This window comes from Engraulis encrasicolus, chromosome 5 (genome assembly GCF_034702125.1).
Source record: "Engraulis encrasicolus isolate BLACKSEA-1 chromosome 5, IST_EnEncr_1.0, whole genome shotgun sequence".
NCBI lineage: Eukaryota > Metazoa > Chordata > Actinopteri > Clupeiformes > Engraulidae > Engraulis > Engraulis encrasicolus.
This window is the reverse complement of record NC_085861.1, coordinates 47,404,792-47,430,183: the sequence shown is the minus strand read 5'-3', so window position 1 is coordinate 47,430,183 and position 25,392 is coordinate 47,404,792. Positions and strand designations below refer to the sequence as shown.

General features: G+C 44.5%; 1 protein-coding gene across 1 annotated transcript in view; it reads right to left on the bottom strand.

Moving 5' to 3' along the window:
• Positions 1-25,392, bottom strand: part of bckdhb (branched chain keto acid dehydrogenase E1 subunit beta) — a 113,948-nt gene that overhangs the window by 69,991 nt on the left and 18,565 nt on the right. The window contains exons 6-8 of the mRNA XM_063199600.1: positions 24,980-25,088; positions 9,363-9,460; positions 6,994-7,104 (exon numbers count right to left, since the gene is read on the bottom strand). Of these exons, the coding sequence (XP_063055670.1) occupies positions 6,994-7,104; positions 9,363-9,460; positions 24,980-25,088 (318 nt within the window). The remainder of the gene's footprint in view (positions 1-6,993; positions 7,105-9,362; positions 9,461-24,979; positions 25,089-25,392) is intronic.

Sequence of the window (25,392 nt, the reverse complement as noted above, 5' to 3'; positions counted from 1 at the left end):
TACACTGCACAGTATTTTGTCACATATAACATTTAATAGGACAAAGTCAAGAGGCAATAATGTGCAGGTATAACACAGCCTTAAGAGGTTAATTAGGGCCATGGCATATTCACAGACATCACCCTATCATTGGGTCGAAGACGTTTTTTGGGGCTCAGAAGTCAGGTGGTACACCAGCATCTAATTCCCATAAGTTAATTAGTAATTGGTGATTGTTTGTTTTTAGTGGATGTAAGAAGCACATTAATTGCAGCATTAATTGCAGTGGCACTGGCTGTTGCTGCGCCGCCCTGACGTGTGCTACTGTTGAAACATCAAGTAAAACCACATGGGAATAAGCCAGTGGCGCAGTGCTCTAATCCACCTGACCACATATGGTCTACATGCATTTCTCATGGGAACCCAATTTCAAATCCAGCCGCTGTCCTTCCCCAACTCTAGCGCATCTCTCCCTCTTCGATTTTCTTTCGGTCTACATTGCACTCCCACCGTCCTATCTAAATAAAGGCTGGAGAAACAAAAAAAGGAAAGAGCCAAAAGTGAGCCTTCTGAGGTCAGACCATGGGATCAGTCCCTTAAAAAAAGAAAAGAAAAATAACCATAGCCTCCCTCTACCATACCTCCATTACCTCAGACTGTGATCGCTTGAATGGGAGAGGACCACGAGACACTTCTATCAGAAAACCAGAAGCATCATCTGGAGACTGGCACTACCCAGCCTTGCCACGGTAAACAGCAACTTTTTCGACTTTATTGACAGGACAGTATGAGAGGTGGACAGGAGGCGAATGGGCAGAGAGACGGGGAGGGGCCAGCAAATGACCCGGGCCGGGAATTGTACCAGGGTCGGCCGCATGGCAGACGAGTGCCCCACCGATTGGCCACGGCAGGACAGACATCATTCCATTTGAATGATCAAAACCCAATTCATTGAAAATCAGGACACCAAGGAAGAAAGCACCAGAAGGGAAATTCTAAAAAAAAAAAAATCAAGATGGTAATATTTAATTCGGTTAAATGAAAGTCAAAATCCCATGCACTACTGCACATTACGGCTGCACTGCCATTTTAGATTTACTGTTGGTAGTGAGCTCGCCTCTTTTGTGTCTTTTCTCATGTTGGGTCTCCTGTGGATTTTACAATGGCACGTGATTATCTTCAGCGCTGCTAGAGTCGTTGCCGACGTGATTTACAGTAATCACCCATCGTCGGCTTGCAAAGACAAACACACGCGGGGCCAATTCCATGCGCGCATTCCTGAGCCTTCTATTACACATGCCCCGTTTAGGAGTTTACTGCAGAGTCCCCTGTCACACATTGGCAGACAACTGACACTTCCGCAGCAGTGACCTCTGGTGGACACGTTTGGCATAGCTGGTTAGAGTGCATAGCACAAACTCACTTCACTCTCACCCGCCTTCCTCTATCGCTGTTAAGGGCAAAGCTCCGTCATGCACTCACCCTTTCCTTCCTCTGCCTCTCTCTCCTCACACAGACGCCACAAGATATGTTTTGCTTTAACTTATATGATGTATTTTAGCAAAGTACCGCAAGTATGCAGCCAATTTAAAACCATTTTTTTTACTGCCAGAAAAAAACTTGCTGCTCCCTCTGCCAAACCATGCCACACGGACACCACGTGACCAATTAAAACGTGAACAGCACTACATAAGAAAAATGAAACACTGTTTAGGGACAGGGGCTTGCTACATGTAAACATAGAATGTCCGTTTTCTCTATAGTATTCATGCCCTCCACGTGCGTACGCACACACGCACACAGGCACACACACAGGCACGCACACGCCACACTTCAGGGCTCCTCTCCCATGGCGCCTTTTACAGACGTATAATCCCCCTGGTCAGCAAACGCGTCAAGGACTCAAGACCAGGAGCTGGGCACCAGATCTGACTGTAATCGGGGCCGTTGCCACTGCCGGGCCCGGGACAAAGTAACCTAAAAGCCACCCACCTTCCACCCAATATATCCAATACAATGAGAAGAGAACCCAATTCTGGGCCCTCCCTGGGCCAGTGACAGCTGAACCCTTTGTCTACCCGTCACCAGCTTCTCTGAATGTGGCAACTTAATATTTAGTGGGCTACTTTACCAATGGAGCTGCTTACCCGCTGCTGTGCTCTCTCTGTGGTCCCCGAGGGCAGTAAATCTTTAATGGCTCATTTTATTTTTTTTCTTCCACAGAGCGGAACCGCTGCTTAAAATGTCGACCGTAGGCCACCTCAACACCACTACCATTCAGTGCGCTACAGTGCTTTGCTTTACTTGGCATGATATGGCTAGGCCGTTTCTATGCGCCGTTTACAAGGGGGAAAAACAATGACCTGAAATACATTACTGCTCACGCTGTGCAAACCCTAGCAAAACAACGTTTTTCGTGTTTCCCCTGAGGGAGGAGAGATGAAAGAAAAAAAGATTGACCATTTGTTTGCCACTCCATGGCTGTAATCAATGCTAAGACTCGGATCGTGGGCCATTCAGAGCGTTTGTTGTGCACTGTGCGTCAGTGCCTTTGTTCTCTTTACAAGTTTTAATCAGTTTTGTCTCTCCTGAACAACCAACTTGTTTTGATCAAAGCAACCCCTGTCTGTCTTTGCTCTCCCAGCAGGCCTAGATGTGTGTACAGTATCCAGATGAAGTGACTTCCATTGCCTCATTACTCATAACACTACAGCCTAGCCCAGGGCCAGCGGTGGCGGACCACTGCCCTACCTGTATCCATGACAACACACATACACACATCCAGACACACATGCACACGCACAAACAGAGGGGAAAAAGCTAAAGTGGACATGAAAAAAATCTTGAAAATTGTAGGCCATGAAAAGGTAACAAGTTCACTGAAACGGAAACTGTCTGTTTTTCAGACAGTTCAGTCATTCACATGCACATACGTATGTATGCACTGACGTATGCACGCACATATGCACTATGCTATGCACTGAACAACCATTAAGGGGCCTCATATTGGCAAAATACCCTATCTGCTCTATACGGACAACTGCTGCTGGCTAACTTGAACTTCCCAAAACATCACCAAATTCTATAAGCTGACTATGAATGACTATGACAGCATAGAGTTCACAGCCTCTGATAATCCTTGAGAAGGAAAGAGACTTCATTACGACTTTGGGGCATTAGTGGTTGAATAAACCCTTTATTACCCTTTATTTGGCTGCATGTATTCAAGGGAAAGCTTAATTAGCATAAAAAAACAATATAAATACAGGACTTTACTTACATGTCGTACATTTGATATAACAGCAATGGACATGTGCATGTAACACAACTGATGATAAATGGAAAAAGTGACTCAAGGGATAGTCCACAACCCCCATTTTTGGGGAGGGAGGCAGGTCATGTTCGGAGTGGTCTACCCCCGACTTCAGAGCGCAGAGTTTTTTTTAGTTTTTTTTTTTAAAGTGTAGTTTGGCTGGTCGGCACCGTGGCATATGAGTCTCTGTAATGCTGGGTCACATGCGGTGTGGGGATCTAATAAGGAGAGGGGAGACTTCATTTTGACCAGAAAAACCACTTGAATCTAGATGAACGAATCAAATGTGTTTTGCATTGATGGCTGTTCTGAAGCTGGTTGGGGCTTCTTTTTTTTTGGCTTGCGGTCACTGACGAAAGGGGCATGTAACCATACAGATGGTGGCCAGAAGAACGCTAGGTCTCCTAAAGATGAAGCGAACAACCAAAACACACACACACCAAAACACACACACACCAAAACACACACACACACACACCAAAACACACACACACACACACCAAAACACACACACACACACACCAAAACACACACACACACACACACAACACCAAAACACACACACACACACACACACACACACACACACACACACACACACACACACACACACACACACACAGTGATGCCAGAGCACTGGGGTGGCAACCACAGACGGGCTATTTTTTTCCGTTTACATCTTTTATACTCCATTTACATCATTCCCTGATCATTCAGACATCTGTTGACAAACAAGCACTAACAGGCTTTTCATATTTCATCATGCATGTCTCTATTTTTGGATCTTTAACTAGTGCAAAGGATTAATCACCCCATCACCCATCCCCACCCCCTTACTAAAAAGTGTTATGGTGCTCTCGTTTGACACCACCCAATTAGTAGCTAGTTATGGCTAGTCAACACAGCACTGCCAGCATGGTGCTGTGTGTGTACTTGGCTACAGACGATGTGTAAAGGCTTCATGATTGGTTGTGAAAAGCGCCGGGAATGCTGTAGTGATGAGTGGAAATGAGGTTTATGACCACGTTTAATGTATAGGCAATAATGGACTGAAATGTCAGTCAGACTTGCGTGTGTTCATGCACACATGCAAATGCACATACGAACACACACACACGAACACACGCGCACACACACACACACAATATAGCATTTCATAGGGCTGGTTTTACAGGGCGAGAGTTTTATATAACAGCCTGTTTGTTTGGAGAGACAAAGTTACCCCTCCTGGAAGTGAACGGCAAAGACGGGCCAAGCTTTTCACTCGCTCCTCAGGACCTGCCTCGCGTCGCGCCAAAACAAATACACCAATCTGCCACGCTTCCCCATTGGGGCTTCGCTATTAAATTACTACCTTGCTGCCGCCGTTTCATTTCTGGGCCTGTAACTGTCAGTTAGAGCGCGGGGCATGGCGGTCGAGGAAGCCCCGTTAAGGCCGCTCAGAAAGGTCAGGCACCACACACACTGGCCCAGTAACGAGGAAAAGACAAAGAAAAAACATTACTCAAACATTGCAAGTTTTGTAACCGCAAAAAAGCCCCAGCATAAAATAAAAGAAGTCAGAATGGCAATATGAAGGTCACTGTTAGTGATCCAACACTAACCAACCCATTCCGACTCCGGCCCCACAAAAATCAGCAACACACACAAAAAAATCATCACTTTGTTTATAGTTAGAGTAGAGTAGAGTAGAGTAGAGTAGAGTAGAGTATCGTTTATTGATCCCAGGGGGAAATTAAGGTGTCAAGTAGCATACACACATACATAAATAAAGACATTGCCCACAAGACGTAACACACATAAAATAATCATCATATATAGCTCACTGTTACATACATGTATTTGCCAAGGCATCTCTCACACACACACACACACACACACACACACACACACACACACACACACACACACACACACACACACACACACACACACACACACACACACACACACACACACACACACACACAACACACACACACACACACACACACACACACACACACACACACACACACACACACACACACACACACACACCAAAAAATAAAGTCTTAAGTTAAGCACCTCGGCCACAGAGCTCAGAGACAAAAATAATAATATAAAAAGGAGAAACAGCATATAGGAAGATTTCGTCTTCCAAGATCACTACCCATCATGCTGGACATGACTCGGAGGGACTAACAGGCCGGCTGAGAAAAGGCGAGCTCTCTGGATAGGAGGTGCCATACCAAACCAATGCTTACATAAATCTCGCCTTCCAGGGTGACGGAAAACGAATTTAGGGATCCCAAGCATATCCCCTCGCTTTCTCGCTGAACGTACTTGTGATGGAAGTGGAAAAGGGGGCGGAAAAAGTCACTTATGCATTTTTTTTTCCCCTTTATTCCCAGCCCACCGTATCTGCAGCCAGGGGGAAAAGGAGGACAGACAGAAGTCCTGCGAAACCAAAGCCGGAATCATTTCTTCCTTGGTCGTTAATACACGTTTTAACGAGAGAACAAAGCTGTAAGTCATGGTGACATTACAGGGGCGAGCGTGTGCACGGTCCAGTTTGTGAGGAGTGAAGCCAGCATTTCGTGGCCGATGCTCGGGCGGGTATGTGCTTTCTCCTGCAGCAGGTCCTTGGGTATAATAGAGACTTCACTGTACTGAGGGTGCTGCGGCGCACTGCACTAATGCAGTGTTTTTCAACCACTGTGCCGGGGAACACTAGTGTGTGCCATGAGAGATCATCTGGTGTGCCGTGGAAAATTACAGAATGACCGTACATTGTAAATGTTACCTGAAATTATTATATGGTTGTGACGTCATCGGTCGAATGCTCCATTCATTTCAACGGGGCTCCCCAACGTTCGCACGTCTGTTATTTTTCGATAACGGACGGGTTGGTCTATAACAGACCGCTGTCAATGGCAACAAGACTTTTCACTGCTAAAGCGACTTTTCAACAAGACTCTAATCAGCTGCTGTGATGGACAACACCTGTTGTCCTGGCTACCTAGCTGTTGCCTAGCGGTGTTCCACAACGACACTGTTTTGTTTTGCGCAGCAACAATCTTAACATTAAATAGGCCTAAAGAAATGCCCCCGCCATGTGTGAATCATTTAAGTATATCCATATAATAAGCGGGTTAACTTTCGGCGAGTCGGTCGCTTTGTGGAATAGCAGCACTTCAGAGAGAACAAGAGTCTAAAGATTCTCTCTGTCGTGCTGCTATTCCACGGTAGCGACCTTCTCGCCGAACGTTAACCCTTACATAAAACCCTATTGCCTATATCAACAATTGGTGGTGTGCCTTGGCATTTTGTCCTCGAAAAGGTGTGCCTTGGCTCAAAAAAGGATGAGAACCACTGCACTAATGCACCAAACCATATCTGGGCAAAGTGCCTACGGGCACACAGGTTCATATCCGGCCAAGGTCATTTCCCAACTGCACCCCATCACTCGCTCTTTCTGTCTATCTCTCTACCACTCATTTCCTGCCACTGCTTCACTGCCCGTCAATAAAACAAAAGAAAAAGTGTGATGCTTAACTGATCCTGAGGCGATCACACACAGACACAGAGACACAGAGACACAGAGACACAGAGACACAGAGACATAGAGACACAGAGACACAGACACAGACACACACACACAGACACAGACACAGACACAGACACACAGTTCCTGTGCAAGTTTAAGAAGGGCTCCTTACCTTGCAGACGGTCTCCGTGTCCCAGGGGAGGATGGTCTGCAGGTCAATGAGTTCACAGGACACTCCCAGCTTCTCCTGGGCCATTTCAGCAACCTCCCTCATCACATGGACCTGCGTGTCACACGAGACGGACAAACAGAAGAGGTGTCAGCACCTGCCCACCATTCTGCGCCCCCATATGCATTTGCATTTGCCTGCGTGCACTGCGTGCGAGCGTGCACGTGCGCATCTTTGTGTATGCTCATGCATGCATGCGTGCACAGACATATGTAGGGGTGAGGTCTAAGTCTAAGAGGCTAAGTTAGCGGGAGGAGGATATATTTTAAAAAATCACAAGCCTTTAATAAACACACATGAAACAGGCCTCAAATCTCAAGGCTGGCCAGCTGTCTCCATTGTACCCACAGACAACGTGCCTGTGGGTGCTTATTACTCGATGGACGGCCATGTCTGAAACAGATCGGCATGGCCCACTGGCTGGCTGGCCGACTCCGCTATTCTAATAATGTGATAACGCCCACCAGCCACTGTCTGCATCTGATGGCACGGTTGTTGCCACTGCCCCCGAGCTATTGCGTGCAACGTACGGCACTTCACCACAAAAGCTTTTGAAGTGTGGATGCGTTAAGTAATGGCAGCATTTTGACATTTGACAGCATGGCCGCGTGACGCTGAGTCATTCACTGAGGCGTGCAACATAACGACAAATAATAATAAACACAATCTGGTACAGGGCTACCCATGTTGACGTGATGATGCAAGAGAGGGTACATGTGGGTTATATTAACTTGCAAACCCGCAAGAACATGAAAGCATGCACGCACGCACACACACACACGCATACTCAAGTAACACAGAACTACATCAAAGGCACAACTTTGATGCTTTGCTGTGTGCAATGACTAGCTGTACCACCGTTACTGGCACCAAGGGGTTTTGTTGTAGACTGTGGTGGCACAAGTTCAAAGCGTCAGGAAGACGAGTCATCTTACAAAAGGCATGTGGATATGTTGGAGAGGGAAAAGAGGGCTAGGGAGACAAAACACTGACTAAAACACTGGCCAACAACACAGCAAAATGCAAACCACTCTTGTGTGACAGGAAAGCAACGGGCACAAAATGGAGTGGTGAGCGCCAATAGCATTTCCCACGGATAGCTCAGCAGCTAGACGACATGTGCTGTCTGCGTAAATTAGGAGCCATTAGCGGCCTTTACTACAGTAATTAGACACGCTTTCCCTTTACCCACCATTCCCGCTCTCTTGCCCGCACACACACACACCGGCACGACACACGCACGCATTCACACTTTCAACACTTGTCAGTTCCTTCCCTGTTGTGACTACATAGACAATGAACGGACAAAGAGTTTTTAACCATGTTTGCAGTTCATCAATGAAGGTCAGTGTGAAAGGAAATCGGTTTGTGTGTGTGTGTGTGTGTGTGTGTGTGTGTGTGTCCACTGTGTGTGAATAAATGACACAAAACACACTCCATTACACCCCCGTTTTCTCCTCTGACCATGCTCTCTCGCTTTCATCAATGAAGGTCAGTGTGAAAAAGTCAGTGTGTGTGTGTGTGTTTGTGTGTGTGTGCGCGTGCGTGATGTGTGAATAAATGACGCTTTCATTTCCCCTTCTTTCAGCTCCCTCACTGAGCCCATCTCCCTTCTCAGCACTTCAGGCGAAGGCCAATGATGGAGCCTTTTCTCCTGGCCTGGATGAGCCTGTAGGAGGCCAGACGCTGGGCTTTTATGCAAGCAATGACTTCCCGGCGAGCTATTGGGCCCCTAATCCTCCCGGCAAAGAAAAGGCAGGAGGAAGGTGGCAGGGTGGGAGGGAGAGAGGTGGATCAGCGGAGAGGGGTTGCAGGGAGGTGAGGGTGGACCAAGGACACGCCAATCCCGACACCTCCTTTACTAGCAAGGCAAGAGTACAAGAAGACAATGACATTGGCGCTGAAGTCTATATCTGTGTGTCTGAGTGCACTGCATCCAGACCTGCATACGCACACACACACACACTCACGCAGACAGACAAAGGCACACATGTGTGTTGCCTGACAGACACATCATCAACTAAAGCCGAGACTCGTCTTCAGATTGTACTTCACCTCATCCTACCCGCCATAAGCCCACCCCTCTCTCTCCCCCGTTCCCACTCCACAGCCTGCTGAGAGACCTCGTCTTTGGCCAAATTGAACATTAATCCACAGGCTCTCCAGGAAGCTTAAATATCAGTAGACACAGATTTCACTCACAGCTGAGTCACAGCTCACTGCTCACTGCTCAACCCTTCCACACAACCACACACATGCATACACACATGCATACACACCATAGCACCCGCTCCCTTTTCCATAGCACTCACCTGTGTTCCCCAGGCGACCAGCGTGACGTCACTTCCTTCCAGCAGAACATCGGCTTGCGATAGGGGGATGGTGTAGGATTCCGTGGGGACTTGGTCCACTAGGAGAAGAACAAGAAGAAAACAACAGTCAAAAAACAGAATTCAGAAAGAGATAGGAGGCCAACTTTTTTCACAGTGTGACAACAAAAAAACAGACAACTTAATTAACAGACACCAATGGCATTGCTCAAACACATCCAAGCACACCAACTCCTTAGTGGCTACCCATGTTGCTTCTATCTCAGTGGTTCTTAGCCGTGTTTTAACAAAAGCCCCCTTGACCTCATCATGAGCCTTCTAACACCCCCTAACTAAACACTGCCCCCCGCTCAGCTGTGTCCTTCTTCATGCCTCCCTAGGGCTCTCCCATGCCCCCATCCTGACCCAAAACCTCAGTTCCCCTCTGTATGATTGATGAGATGGGCAAATAGATTGAACATTCGAGCTTCTTTGAGAACATCCTCAGTCTAGCAAACAGCACTTCTCCAGCAGTGAAATGCTTTGGCACATTCCACGGGCCCTTTCCTGTATACTAAGGATCACCTAATGTCTTAAACAAAACCTACAACTGCAGCATACATTCTCACAAGCCTGAAGCGGGGAACTATTGCTTGTAAGGTAAAGGGGAAAACAAGGATGTCCAGCCCGATGGAACACATCCTGAATTGGAGCAGAAGAAACTTGTCGACAGTCCATCCAGTTTCACATGCTTTAAAAGCGGTCTAGGTCTTCCATGAAGACAGACCAAGTTGTAATTCGCATACACAAGGTTCAGCCGTGGTCTTGTTCAATCTGCACGCGTTAAACACTTGCCAACAAGATATTCTGCATTTGTGCTTCCAAAACATGCAACAAATTGTTGCCAAACACACAGTTGCTTTTTGCAGAGAGAGGAGAAAAGGTCTTGTCTGGCTCTGACTTAACCCTATCCATACCGGATGCACGCACCAACTTTGATGTTGAATAATTCCTTAACGACTTAAGGCTGATGCATAGTCACGCGGTGCCGATTGCGGGGTAAAGCATAGACGTACTGTCAGCGGGGGGTATTGCCTCATAGTCGACCTACATGCGAATGCGTGCGAAAGGGCGTGGTGTTTTTTTTCCCGCCGAAAATTCAAGAGTGGGGCAAGGGGGGAGGGAGGAGGAGATTTTAATGACGTCAATTCACCTCCGTGACAACAGGGGGCGAACTAACTCATTCAGTTGAGCCCAGTCCCTAGAATGAATCACAAAGCTAATCAGCTGGCTATGTAAAACGTAATATTCCACTAGTAGCCTACTTCTAAAAGTTGGGGCATAATTAGATGGTACAACATCAGTTTATTTTTGGTCAAGTACTACATGAGATTAAATGCAAGACAAACGCCATTTTAAAAGACAATAGACAGCATGAATGGCCATTCACACCTGGGGCCTAGTAGTAGCTAGCCAGCTAAATCAGTCATTACAAACTCAAAGCTAGTTGACTAGCCACCTGAAACGTAATTCTACCACTAACAAAGAGGCTTCTTGCTATTAATTTAAAAAGTTGTGGCGTAATTAGACATGAATGATAGCATACAAGATTCTCTCTTTATTCATGTTTTACAGTTCAGGTGGTTAAAATGCCAAACAAAAGCCGTTTTAAATACAATACATCTAATGGCCATATTAAAAGCTAGCTTAGCAACTGTCAGCCAAACCCATTCAAACTCTACAGGACATTAGCGAACCCTGTTTTAGAAGCTAGCTAGCCACACTACTTGTACTATATACTGTATCAACAAAGAGGCTTCTTGCTATTAATTTAAAAAGTTGTGGCGTAATTAGACATGGATGATAGCATACAAGAGTCTCTCTTTATTCATGTTTTACAGTTGAGGTGGTTAAATGAAACAAAAGCCATTTTTAAATACAATAGATAGCCTATCTAATTAACAGCTAGCTTAGCAACTGTCAGCCAAACCCATTCAAACTCTACAGGACATTAGCGAACCCTTTTTTAATGAGCTAGCTGCCACACTACAAAAGAACAAAGAGGCTTCTTTGCTACTACCACACTACAAACATATCATTTCCATGATGGCCTTTTATGGATATTTCTAATTGATTTTTTGGAAGTTGTACTACTGAAATAAAAAACAGTTTCTCTTCTCCCTGTCAAGTAAACTCCAGTGATTTCCTGCCAAGTCATCTGCATCGTGTTTTTCGTTTTCCTTCAAACCTCCGCGGTAGGGTAGAAGAATAGAACACAACTGACCTATCAGGGCTGAGTTCCCCCCCGGACTGCCGTAAGCGCATTGACCAATCACCGTCTTCAAGCATAGCTCAGCTCACGGACATTTCAGCCTGGGAGAAACATGCGTGTACTGCAGCCAGGGGTCGTTTTGTCGCTGCACAGGGGGGCGCTGTGGCTCATTCTCTGTGCAGAACCCCCGCGAACGCGCGACTCTAAACCCCCCTTTACACTACGACTATGAAACTTGGTGACTTTTCCTGAAATTTTGTTGGCTACAATTTGACACCAAACATTAGGTTCGTCTTCTTTCTTTTTTACAATGACAACAGTTTTCTGAGCGGTATTTCTGACCAAAAATCACTGATCTAAGTCTCATCAGTGTACCTTCCTTATCACATACTACTTATCATATAGTTATCATCATATCTGTATATCATGCCCTGCAAATTTCAAGAGTGAAACTGACACTTGCTCATCATACTCATAAAACACTTGCCGATACCAGGCACCAATACTGCTGAAAATAACACAACTTTTACAAACATTTAAATCTAAATGGAATGGACAATAAAGCACACATCCCAGGTGGAAAAAACAAGGCTATGCATTTAGTTTCAATGTATGTTGGGGGTAAAAGTATCAGTACTCGTATCGGCAAGTACAGAAATTAATGTACTTGTAATCATATCGGTTTTCTAAAAAAGTGGTATCGCGCGTCCCTCACTAAATCAAGTCCAAGGGTCAGCCAAGCACAGAAACTCACCTGTCCCGGCACACAAAGGTCGATATTCTCTCACATTTAAAAATGTTAACTGTACCAGTGCACAAAGCAAATGCAGTCACCCGATTACTGCCCTTGGTCAATAATCAAAGGCCATGTTTGTCTCAGTGGCTCTTTAAATGAGATGTGTGGTTTTTTATGAGCATTGTTTTCAACAAGTGTCCGCTGAGGAAAAGGAAGGAAGACAAACATGCTGGTAACTTTCGTCTAGTTTATATATTTTTGAACCATCCGTCACTCCACATCGTTCAGCTCTACAAATGTCTCTTGCTGTCTGCCAAAGAGTGCTACTCAGCTCCTCCAATGGGAAATACACTGGGCTCGCACAAGGGTAAATCATTTTAACCACACCAATCTCTGTACCACACCTGATTTCCGTTGAGCACATCCTGTCGACAGCAACACAATAAAAATCACAGACAGACATGGACACTGAAAGAGTGGGGGAGAAAGACAGGGAACATTTCAGAGCATTTTTTTTAAACCATCATTACAAAATAAAACCAGTTAAATAGTGCTCTCATGGGAACTAAGGAACTGCATTTGCAAGGAAGTGTGTGGAGATTTGATGACAACATCCATCTTGAATCAATGAAGCTTTTATAACGGTTCGTGGGGATGTGTCTGTGTGTGTGTGTGTGTGTGTGTGTGTGTGTGTGTGTGTGTGTGTGTGTGTGTGTGTGTGTGTGTGTGTGTGTGTGTGTGTGTGTGTGTCTGTCTGTGTGTGTGTGTGTGTGTGTGTGTGCGTGTAGGGGGAGTCAAGTTGATGTCTGGTCCAGCGTGCAACTGTGTAATCACATGGCCATGCATGGGCGACTGTGGTGACTGGCCACATTAGTTAAGATCATGGGTCAGAGGCTTTGCCTTCCCCTTGTCCCGCTCCCAGACATTCAGACCATTTTCTACCCCTATGTCCTTGTGAGTACACAAAGGGAAAGAAAGAAAGAAAGAAAGAAAGAAAGAAAGAAAGAAAGAAAGAAAGAAAGAAAGAAAGAAAGAAAGAAAGAAAGAAAGAAAGAAAGAAAGAAAGAAAGACGCATCGACTCCACAGAAAAAAAGGGAAAACTGCACAAAAAAATACATCCAAATACATCCATGGTCATCCTTAAAATTGGTTGCTAAAAATCAAGGTTGGTGGTTGTACGGCACTGTACATGCTCAAATTAGAGCTGCGTTTAGTCAGCGTGTTGGGGATGCACTTTGCTTTTGCCGAGGTGTGTGTGTGTGTGTGTGTGTGTGTTTTCGTCGGGTTTATCAAAGCTGCACAACTGGCCAATGATGCTCAGAGCTGTCGGGAGTGTGCTAAGCCAATCAACTGATGCATCTCATTGCCAACCCCACCTCCACCCCATGCTCTATCCATAACCTCTGTCCACCACCATTTTTTTAAGGTAGATTTCTCACTTTCCTGTTTACTGTGAAAATTAAGATGAATGTCCGCACACTGCTCCTTTGATGCTTTTTTTTTTCTTTTCAAGTGAGTGCTTTCGAGCTAGTCGCTCTTCATCAGACTTTGGTTAAAGGGGTATGCCACTATTTTGGGGGTTAATACAGTTAAAATCGTTGGCTGGGGTTTATGAAGGTGGTAAAGTGTCTTATTTTTCATGTGAAGCGTTGTCTTGCTTTAAGACAAGTTAAAAGAGGGAGTATGTCGCTAAGCTAGTGAAAGTCAATGCATCCATGTAGCATTGCTACATGCTACACGGATCCATTGACTTTCACTAGCTTAGCGACATGCTCCCTCTTTTAACTTGTCTTAAAGCAAGACAACGGCTTACATGAAAAATAAGACACTTTACCACCTATATAAACCATGGCCAACGATTTTAACTGTATTAACCCCCAAAATAGTGGCATACCCCTTTAACACTTTCCTGTTTAACAATCAATCCATCCATCAATCATAGGTAAAAGGGTTTTACGGTCACGGTATCATGACACCAACCATCACAGCTTTCAGTGGTGGGGGTCTCCTCCACTCAACGTCATCCATTCATGCATTTCCTACGGCCAATGGGACGCAAACACATTTCTTTACAACTCTGCTCTCTGCTACAAGGAGCATACTGACATTTTACACCTCCTCCACCACCATTACCAGTTAGTGCCAGGTCTCATCAGGGTAACAGGCTCTCGTCCACTGCCCTCTCTAATGCCCACCATCAAACAGTATTCCATCAAAAAACCAAAGACAATTACTTTTGTCTCGCATAACAATGATCTTGTGCATTTCACGTTCACCTTCATCATGCCTTTGTTTCGAGCCTCCACTTGTTGGCATAGGTTGAAAAATGTCAACAATAGCAATAGCATCATGTTGGGTTGGTCTTTCACAACCCCACCACAATTGCCATTCAGAAGTTTTGTTTTGCGGCTTCACACTGAAAACACTGACATCTTGGTTAACCTCAGGGTTTGAAAAACACCAGGAGAGGTGGAGATGGAAACCTCAATGGCTGGTCAGATAACAGAGCTTTGACCAGAGTCAGGAGTCAGGAACCTTTTTGGTGGAGAGAGCCATAAAAGTCAAATTTTAAAAAAGGAATGTTTGTGAGAGCCATACCATTTTAAAAGCACTGAATACGATTAACAGCATGCAGGTTGGCTAAGTATAGGGTTGCCGACTGTCGATTTTATTATGGCAGGGGTGTCAGGGTTCTTCCCTGAAAATGTAGTGCCTCCGTGACCCAGAGAGCTATACCAGCGGGTGCACAAGCACCTAGTAGGGCCTCCCATGCTGGACAGGTCAAAGGGTAGAGGTGAGATGCATTGGACCACCTCGCCCAGAGGTTAAATGGGTTGGCGTAGGGTCAACAACCCTGCCCGTCAAAAAGTAAGTTACAGAAGCATCAACACGGCTTGGGTGAGGAGGGGCTTCCACATAGGAGGTTTATGACGCGGAGCAGTGAAAGCCGAGAGGAAGCTGCAAGGCTGACCCCCCTTCTAACGCCCAAGAAACACATCAACATCGCTACATGGAAGGTCAGGACCATGTACGAAACAGGGAAAACAGCACAGGTAGCACAGGAGATGAGAACTTACAACATCTCTCTTCTGGGGCTGTGTGAGACAAGGTGGCTGCAGACAGGGTAGCTACGACTGACATCAGGAGAGACGGTGTTGTACTCTGGCCATACCGAAGACGGTGCACCACACACAGAAGGGGTGGCGCTGATGCTTGCTCCACAGGCACAGCGTGCTCTCATAGGGTGGGAACCAGTAAGGCCACGAATCATCACGGCCAAGTTTGTCACCAAGAAGGAAAACATCAAACTGAACATCATCCAATGCTATGCCCCAACAAACGATGCGGAAGAGGAAAAGAAAGACGAATTCTACGAACAACTACAATACGTGCTAGATCGACTAAAAGGAAAAGATATCACCATTCTTATGGGCGATTTCAATGAGAAGATTGGAACCGACAACACAGGCTATGAAGACATCATGGGTGTACATGGATTGGGGCAGATGAATGAAAATGGACAACGATTTGCAGACTTCTGCTCACTTAACCAAATGTTTATCGGAGGCAGTACCTTCCCCCATAAAAGGATTCACAAGGCCACATGGAGATCCCCCGACCACAACACAGAGAACCAAATAGACCACATGTGTATTAGCAGAAAATTCAGGAGATCATGCCAAGATGTACGGGTCAAGAGGGGGGCAGTGTTAAACAGGGCCATATTCAGCATCAGAAACTAGGGTATGTAAACTTTTGAACAGGGTAATTTGGGTAGTTTGGGTTGTGATCATGCTTTTGAAAGAGTAAACACAGAAGATTGCTAATAAATATCTTAAGCCAGTCACTAGCAATGAGTGAAAAAAAAGGTTTTGTGTAATCCTTCATATTTTGTGAGAAATTGCCAAGAAAGCGTATATTCTGCTGGGGTATGTAAACATATGAGCACCACTGTATATGTCAGAGAAACATGAGGGTTTGTGGATCACTAAATAAACAGCAATTACAAAGTACTAAAATCACACGAAAGGCTGAAAGCATCCGGGATAATGGATGAACTGCATTCAATATGGGTGTCTTACAGGTTCCATAAACAAAGCCTGATGTAACACTATGGCTTCAAAGACGGGTAAGGCATGGAAGACATCATCCTCTTAATGATAGAATCCACCCTATAACGGTCACAAATGCAGCAAGGGGGATGAGTGTGAGGGAAGATTGTGTACATGCATGCACGGGTACCCAAACGCGCGGACACACGCAAAACACAATCTTGTACCTTTTTTGCTGTATCTGACTCTTCTCAGGCACGAGTGTCTCTACACGATACGCAATTATGTAGTTTGTTCAGAAACCAGTAAAGTAGGTTTCTTGACCCTCTGTCACCCTGATAGTGCTGCATCATCAAGTCAGCAGCTCTCCTTAACATACTCCTCCCCTGGTTCCAACCTTCCGCTCTGAATCACATTTAACATGGACCCCTGCCTGGTGCATGATAAATTAGCTCATTTCATCCTCCTTAGGCTGGTCTATGGTCTCCAAATTAGCTTGTGCGGTCCCCCATCCCAGCACGGCAATACGGCAGCGTGCTGGCTTTGCCAGGGTGGCCATATGCTTCTGAAACAGTAAATAAATCCTGCTCCATCAGCTGAGGAAGGAGGAGACATTTTCAGTTTTCCAACGGTGGCCATTTCCCAGTGTGAATACCACACTAACAAGGACCAGACCCCGCTTTTTTCCCTAAAAGTCTGTGTGGAGACACACAGTTGGGGCTGGTGTGATAAATTTTAATAGGAAGGCCAAAAACATAAAATAGAAAAGCCTCAAAATCCACTGTTCACTCTCAGGAGTCTGCGCTCCATCCATTAATGCGGCAAGGAAATACCTGCCCAGTGTAGCGTCTGCTCCGTCGATCTTTAGACCGCACGTGTGTGCGGGTAAGCCAACAGGAGGGGGACAAAGGGGTCAGTTGTCCCAGGCTCAGAGAAATGAGGGGCCTAGAATTGGGTACTCATTACATTGTACTAACGGATGGGCCCTCTCTGTGTGTGTGTGTGCGCGCGCGCGCGCGCGCGCGCGTGCGTGCGTGCGTGCGTGCGTGCGTGTGTGTGTGTGTAAAATGGATCCCTTCTCATAGCTGAAGATCATTCTGGAGCTAGACATTCAATGCACTACAATCAAAACTGGTACAAGAAAACAGCTATAAAAGAACTAATAACAAAAAAGGCAGCAAATGCAAAGGAGCTCTTCAAACAAGATACCCATAAACAGTCCAACTCCAATGAACACAAAAAGACGGTTTTACCAATGATGCAAAGTGACAAATCCAAAGGACACCTGTTGGGAGGCCCATAACAAGATTAGGAAGTCAAGTGTTGACTAACTATTAATTTATCAGTTATTGTTACTTACAATAAAGCTACACTGTGTGCAGAATTATTAGGCAAACAAGTTTTTTGACCATTTTATACATATTGTCTGCAACCAGCCTTTATGGACATGAACACATACTGGATTTAAGCATTCCAGATCATGCATATGTATAATAAGAGATGGTGTGATCGGACAAGCCCAATACCCTATATCAGGTCATAATTATAGTGCATAATTATTAGGCAACTTTGTTTTCCTATGGGAAAATGGGCCACAAAAGAAATCTAACAAACTCTGAAAAGACTATTGAAGTACTCCAGATGGGTGTGGCTGTCTTGAAATGTTGGTCATATCCATCTAATGCACTGTTACAAAGCCATCAGTGTCACATTACATGTGCTCACAAAGTAAAGAGGGGTTTACAGTGGCACCTCAACTGAGGTGCAATACAGAAAAGTAGCCACCACGCCCCCCTGTGCAGCGATAAAACAACCCCTGGCTGCGGTACACATGGTTCTCCCAGGCTGAAATGTCCATGAGCTGACGCTATGCTCTTGGACTGTGATTGGTCAATGTGCTTGCAGCAGTGCAGAGAGTACTTGGCCCTGATAGGTCAGAGGTGTTCTATTCTTCTACCCTACAACGGAGGTTTGAATCAAGGAGAGTAGAGACAGGAGGGCTTACTGACCTCATAACAGCGTAGTACGAAATGAAGGCGAGGGGAGTACGGAAATTTTATTCTTCTTCTACGGTTAGTAATGGAAGCATCAGGGAAGCATGCAATGCCACTTCCGAGAGCGTCGGAGTGTGGAACAGGTCATAGGACAGCGTGAATGTTTGTCAGCTGTCCTTAATTACTCCCAGCAATTACTGCTGACCAACAGCTGCAGTTAATTTAGCCACAAACTGAACACTGACAACCGGATATCCTCTTTCAGCACATTTTCAGAGTTTCCGGATTTTGCGGAGTACGTAAATAGTATCCCACCCACTGACCAATGACCATGCGCAAGGGAATTCATTTTCCATCCACTCGTGTCATCAGGCAACGCCCCCGTACTACACCGTGGCCAATGCATTCAAACCCCGAGAGATTGTTCTTCTGTGTCGAGTTTCTTTGGTTTGAATAAGGAAAAGGAAACACAAGATGTGTTTGACTTGGCACAAAATCACTGGAGTTTACTTGATAGAGAAACGGTGTTCTATTTCAGTAGTAGCCTACAACTCCCAAAAAATCAATTAAAACTATCCATAAAAGGCCTTCATCATGAAAAGGATATTCGTTTGTGGTGTGGTAGTAGCACTCTTTGTTCGTTTGTAGTGTGGCATAGCTAGCTCCTAAAACAGGATTCGCTAATATCCTGTAGAGTTTGAATGGGTTTGGCTGATAGTTGCTAGGCTAGCTGTTAATATGGCCATTAGATGTACCTATTGTATTTAAAACGGCTTTTGTTTGGCATTTTAACCACCTGGACTGTGAAACATGAATAAAGAAAGAATCTTGTATTCTAGAAGCAACGCACAATGTTCCGTACGGCGCCTCCTCGCAGAATGCTGTTTTCGCGATTAAAACAAACTTTTCAGTGTGATGACAGCCATCACACCTATTGTATAGCTCATTTGAAAGAGGAGGTTGTCGTCTTCAAAATAACACCAACTAGATTTGCGGTGGTTAATGTATGGGTTGATTGATTTAATCAAATATGTAAGTATTCAACACATCTGACCAAATAAGTAACAGTACTCCGTACAACTTCATTAAATTAAAACGGTGCACTACCAATGGTTTTCATGCACGATCTAATGTGTATGTGTTTATGAAGTGCTAAACTAATTGTTATTCCTTCCATGAAGAGTTTAAGTGAATATAACACGGTAAAAATAACATAGCAAGCAACCGCGTACGGAAGTGCTGTTCTTGGCTGCAATGTAGCTTGTTGCAACAAGGTTAGCATGCATGTTGCTTTCAAAGTTATCTTTACCGTGTTGTCATTCAAACTCTGTTTTGAAGGGATAGTTTGACAACAAACACACCAACATTGTAATTGCATGAAACCATTGATAATGCAGCATTTTAAGGTAAATCAGATGTACGGAATACTGTTACTTATTTAGACGGAAGCTAGTCATTCATGGCTAACTGGTACTTACACAAATAATCAACCAGTGTTTCCCATACATTGAGGAAACTATGGTGGCCATAGTTTACGAAAATGTAAAAAAAAAAAAAAAAAAAATTTTTTTGTTTTTGTTTTTTTTTTTTTAAAACGATTTCCGTTTTTGTTAAAAAACGATTTTAATTACGATTTCCTTCGCATTTTCTTCCTGGAGTAAACACACCCTATAGAGAAAAACACAAGTGCTCGAAAGACAGGGATCAAAAGCCTAGTAAAGTTGTTGTAGTTAACTTGGGTTTGGGAGAAATGTAAAAAAGGGACAGTTGGGATGAGTTTACTAACACTCCCTAGGCTTTATTTTACAGTTGTAATGAGTTAGGTGACAGGCCTTCATTGACACAGCAGAGGAGACATCGGGCTGCATAAAGAAATTAATGTGTAATGAACGTGAATATAGACATAAATGTGTAATATGTTGTTCAGCCCTTTTAATGGGAGGAATTTGGAAAAACTGTCCCTAAGACCAGCACCCCTCATGTAGAATGTGTGGGGGAAAAGGCATAGCCTACCCTCTAAGACCCTTTTTGTCTATGCGTTAACAATTTCACAGTGCTCTTAAATTCTTATCTCTGCTCCTATTTTGTTTTATTATTGTTTTCATTACATAGACCCCTGCATGAGGGACGAATGAAACTGTGTTGTAAACAAAAATGATTCACTGTACTGCATTTTTTGACAATGACAATGTACTACTATTATACATGTCATGGGTAAAATCTTATGTAGCCTTATTTCTCAAAATATAAATGGCTGAAATGTAGGCCCAGGCCTATAGTTTCTCCATGCGCCAATGTCATACTGTAATCATTGTTTTGCCGTTTTGCATTTACGCTGCGTGAATACACCCCCCCCCCCCCCAAAAAAGGCCCGTGTGAGAAGACACCCCCCCCCCCCCCCCCCCCCCCCCACACACACAATGTTTCACAGTAAGTCGATGTGGTCTTATTTTGAAGACGACAACCTCCTCTTTCACGAGTCATTCAATACGTGTGATGGTTGCCATCACACCAAATGGCATTGTTTTGATTGCGGAAACGCCATTCTGGTGACAGGTTTTTCAATAGTTTTATGAACTAGTGAAAGTGACTGTTAATGGACCAGGTAGATGAGCCTATGGCTAGATCAGTAATGTGCACACTCAGATGAGTTCCAGAGTTCCAGGCTCATCCACCCTGTCTGTCTGACAATTTTGAAGTCTTCTAGAGTTTGTTAGATCTATTTTGTGGCACATTTTCCCAGAAGAAAACAAAGTTGCCTAATAATTATGCAGACCTGATATAAGGTGTTGGGCACCTTCGACCACACCCCTATCTTTTTATACAAATATGTATGGTCTGGAATGCTTAAATCCAATAGGTTTTCATGTTCATATAGATTCCTGTTGGAAAATATGCATAAAAAAGACAATATGGTCAAAAAACATGTTTTCCTAATAATTCCTCACACAGTGTATATGAAGGGTAAACCATAAGTAAGGGCAAACAATAGGTACTGTGAGTTTTCCTTGTTGTGAACATACAGTAGTAAGTCATGATCCATCTCACTGTGGAAACATGTTGCTTGTCAGTAGGCGTCTTTCTGTAATGAGCTCAATTGCATGAAAAAAATTATGACATATTTTCTGAACGCAGCATGTGTTGTTGACATGAGGAAGACATCTTAATTTGCTGTTTTTTGTCCCATTTCTCCATGGTTAGCCACACTGAGCGGTCAATGGCCGCACAGAAAATGCCTCAGTCCTCAAACAAACAGTCAGCCCTGACATCAGAAGGGATTTGACTTAAAAGCAACCTCTGCGCAACAGAGTTTACAGTTTTCCATCACGCCTGTTTTGACATTAAAAAAGGCTATCGATTTATTGCTGTGGTCAAAGATACAAAAGAAAAAAATGCCCAAAGGCCCGGTTTGAGTTTAGATAGTTTGGTATAATTTGTAACTTGGCATAAATCAACTGCATGAACATCCCTTAAGACACTACCCCTGTTATGAATTAGCTGTTATCAGAATGGCAATGACAAAGTCGTAATGTATTACGTTAGGCCCCGTCATATTGATGTATTACTAACTATGGTAGTTCAGTTGTTTCCAGTGACTATTACAACATCCAAGTGCCGGGTAAGGGGCTATGCACGGACCCAGGAGTCCAGCTAAAGAGACCCCATAGAAGGCATTGATGTGTCAGCTGGCCTTACAGGGTTGTCCCACAGAAGATCAGCATGTCATTTTGGATGAGGGAGGCAAGGCGATGATCAGCTGATCGTGTCTGATAAACACTCACCCAAAAACACCCTTCAAGTTTTTTCCCCCCGAATTCACTTTTTTTGGTGTGTTTCTGTTTTAGACTTGATCAGATAGAACAGTAGACAGATTCAGGAAATGAGCTGGGGGGTTGAGAAGTGAAACTCGCCTTGTTTGCAATTTGATTTAGTGTACAGATCCCTAAGCCAACTGTGTCACTATGCCCAGCTACAGCATAATTCACTGACAGGCGTAATGACCGACCTAAACACAAACCCTGACCTGAAAAAAATGCAGATCAACAGTTAAGACATTACTGGTGCAATACATTTTTGTTTTTAATCGCATGCTTGTGACTTCCTTGTAAGACACTAAACCCAACAACAGTTGAAATGTTGGGAACTGAAACTGCCATGTTAACTCATTGCCAGACCTATTTTCATAATGTTGGCGTAGAATACTGGCCTACAAAAAATGTTTGATGTTTTTTTGTAGAATCACAGAACATTATGTGATGGAGCCACTGAAACATGTTACAGCTTGTTTAAAAGGTGAGGTTTTAACCGCATAGTGGGTGATAACAGTGTGACTCCATGTTCCTCTGTTGCCGACCTAGCCTGAGCTAAACCAAGGCTTTGGTTGTTAGTTTTAACTGATCTACTAAACATTGCACCAAAGTGAAACTATAACCCCAAAACCAATGTACATACGAAACCATTAAATGTGTGTCATAACAGCCCTAGTAGAATGACGGTGGAAAGCGCAAGGCTTTGAAATACCTAGCCATCTGTTTGGCAGGATGGACACACGCACGCACGCACGCACAAACACACAAACACTCCACCGAACCACAAACATTAACTCATTTCCATGCACACACATACACACACAGGCGCACACATACACGCACACACACCTTGAGCCCTCCCCAACGGTCATTTACTGCTTTTGCAGGATCAAAACAATCAAGACTGCCATTTGGAGCGAAAGATGTAATCCCAGGCCTGAGGCCCACAAGCCCTGCAAAGAGAGATGAGGCCCACGGCTCTTTTAGCCAGGGATCAGACCCAACTGGCAGCCGGGGCGAGCGGGGTAGGGGGGACCTCTAATAGGGGGCTAGCCTTGGATAAATTTGTCTGAGCGAAGGGAGCTGATGGGTGACTAAGAACGAAAGAACCGAGGAAAAACAGCCACCATGGCTGAATCTATTTGCCCGTCTGTTTGGCAAATTTGCTCTCAGCAAAAAGAGAAAGAAAGAGAACACGCACACACACGCACGCGCACGCGCACGCACACCTAAATGACATGTCAGAGACGTTTTAAAAGCGCACCACGCGGTAGACCCTTTTGGCGCGTCGTTACAGTACCCCAGGATCAGGTTCGCAAATGCGGAAAACAAATCAACTCTTGTGGATGGAACTTTTTTTTTTCTTTGACCCAAATAAATAATCATCAACATGTAGGGAGATTTTGATCTCCAGCGGTCGGAGAACATAAGTCATCATTTAGTTTTCAACTCAACCCAGGCCACGGTGCAGTTCTGTTGCTGGCGGGAGGTGGACGATAACATATCAAAGAGATACTACGTAACAGCATTTGTCAAACAGTGGGGCTGTTTAGTAGATGTGCTGTAAAAAGCTAACAAAGGAGGCGCAGAGGTCACTCAAAAAGACTCTCCTCTTAACTTTTCTATTAAGTTCAGAGTTTTTTCAGATCCTTTGGTTAACATCTAAAGTCAAAGCCCTGTCAAAAAAAAACCTCACAGCATGCATTGACCATGGACCACAATCACCATTACCACCATCCACATGCACAACAGGAGCTTCCAAGGAGAACAAAGGTCTGCTCATGTGCTTCTGCTCTTACTGTAGCAATTCTCCTCCTTTCTGTCCCTCTCCTTCACTCTCTCTTCTCCTTCACTGGCGAGATCGCCTTAAGCACCCTCTATCCAGCCAATCCATCAAAATGTGCTCCAAGATTGTCCCACTTGTGGCTATAGTGGGCTCAGACACCAAAAAACCCTCTCACAAGTAAACACACCACAGAGTACGGAGTAACCTCCATGCGGAGAGGCTGGCCAAGCTAGAGATGCTGGTCTGCCAAGAAGACTGACACTCTGGGGACCCCGCTCACTTAACAGGCCAGTACTATACAGGATGTTATGGCCTTTTAACATGGTGGTGGTATCTGGACATATGATATCTGGTGTGATATCTGCACATAGGGTGCATATTACAGGTCATAATGTCTTGTACATAACATTTCTTTTTTTTTTTTTTGCTGTTGTTTAAATATATGGCAGGGGTCAATCATTTATTTGGTCACCATGGAGATACAACAACCAGTACTGGTGTACAATCCATTGAACATGACTAGGGAACATTCAGCTGCGTTCTGTGGAGTAGACAAAAAATAAGCCAAAAATGTGCTTCTCACTAGACCCCAATCGAATCAAGTTGTAAATTTGCTTGCTGCTGAATGTGGGTCTAGTGTGGCTAGGGTAGTGTGGCAAACCAACACCAAGACAGACTCGAACTACAAAAGCATGGCAAATTAACCCATTATGTCCTGGAGTGACATATACGCTGCATTCAGGTTCTTGAGATTTTAGCTGTTTTATTAAATGTGTGGGTATGTTACAGCTGAATGAACTCAGTCTCGCGCAAAATGAAGGTTCTAGCTTCTAAATGCAACTTATTTCGTGTTTCAGAGGCTGAGATGTTTAGGTTTTAATAGGGAGAGGGCACCTTTTCCCAAAAGGGGTTTAGGCTAAAATGGGTTAAAACATAAGTGGCAAAACAAATAAAGCGCTGCACCACCTACCGGCAGCTCTGTAGAGGATCTTGGGCTCAAAGAAGATGCAGGGGTTTTGGTCTGCAATGCAGGACAGCAGGAGGCCCTTAGCTTGTACAGGGCCCCTGGGGACCACAATCTGCGGGAAGGACACACACAAAATAGACATTAGACATTTTTTAACATGCTCACATTGCAACAAATATGAGACATATTTTACACGCTTGTGAATGTCACAAATGCTGCTGCTTTCAGTTCACAATCTGAGGAGGAGAAAAAAAAATTAGACATATACAACTTACACAAATAAGACATCAGGGGTTTTACATCAGGGGTAGGGAACCTTTTTCATTCGAGGGACCACTTCAAAAGGCTTGATTTAAGAACAGCACAATCTATTGCATCTCTGAACATTATACTATTATCGTCATTATTTGGGAGAC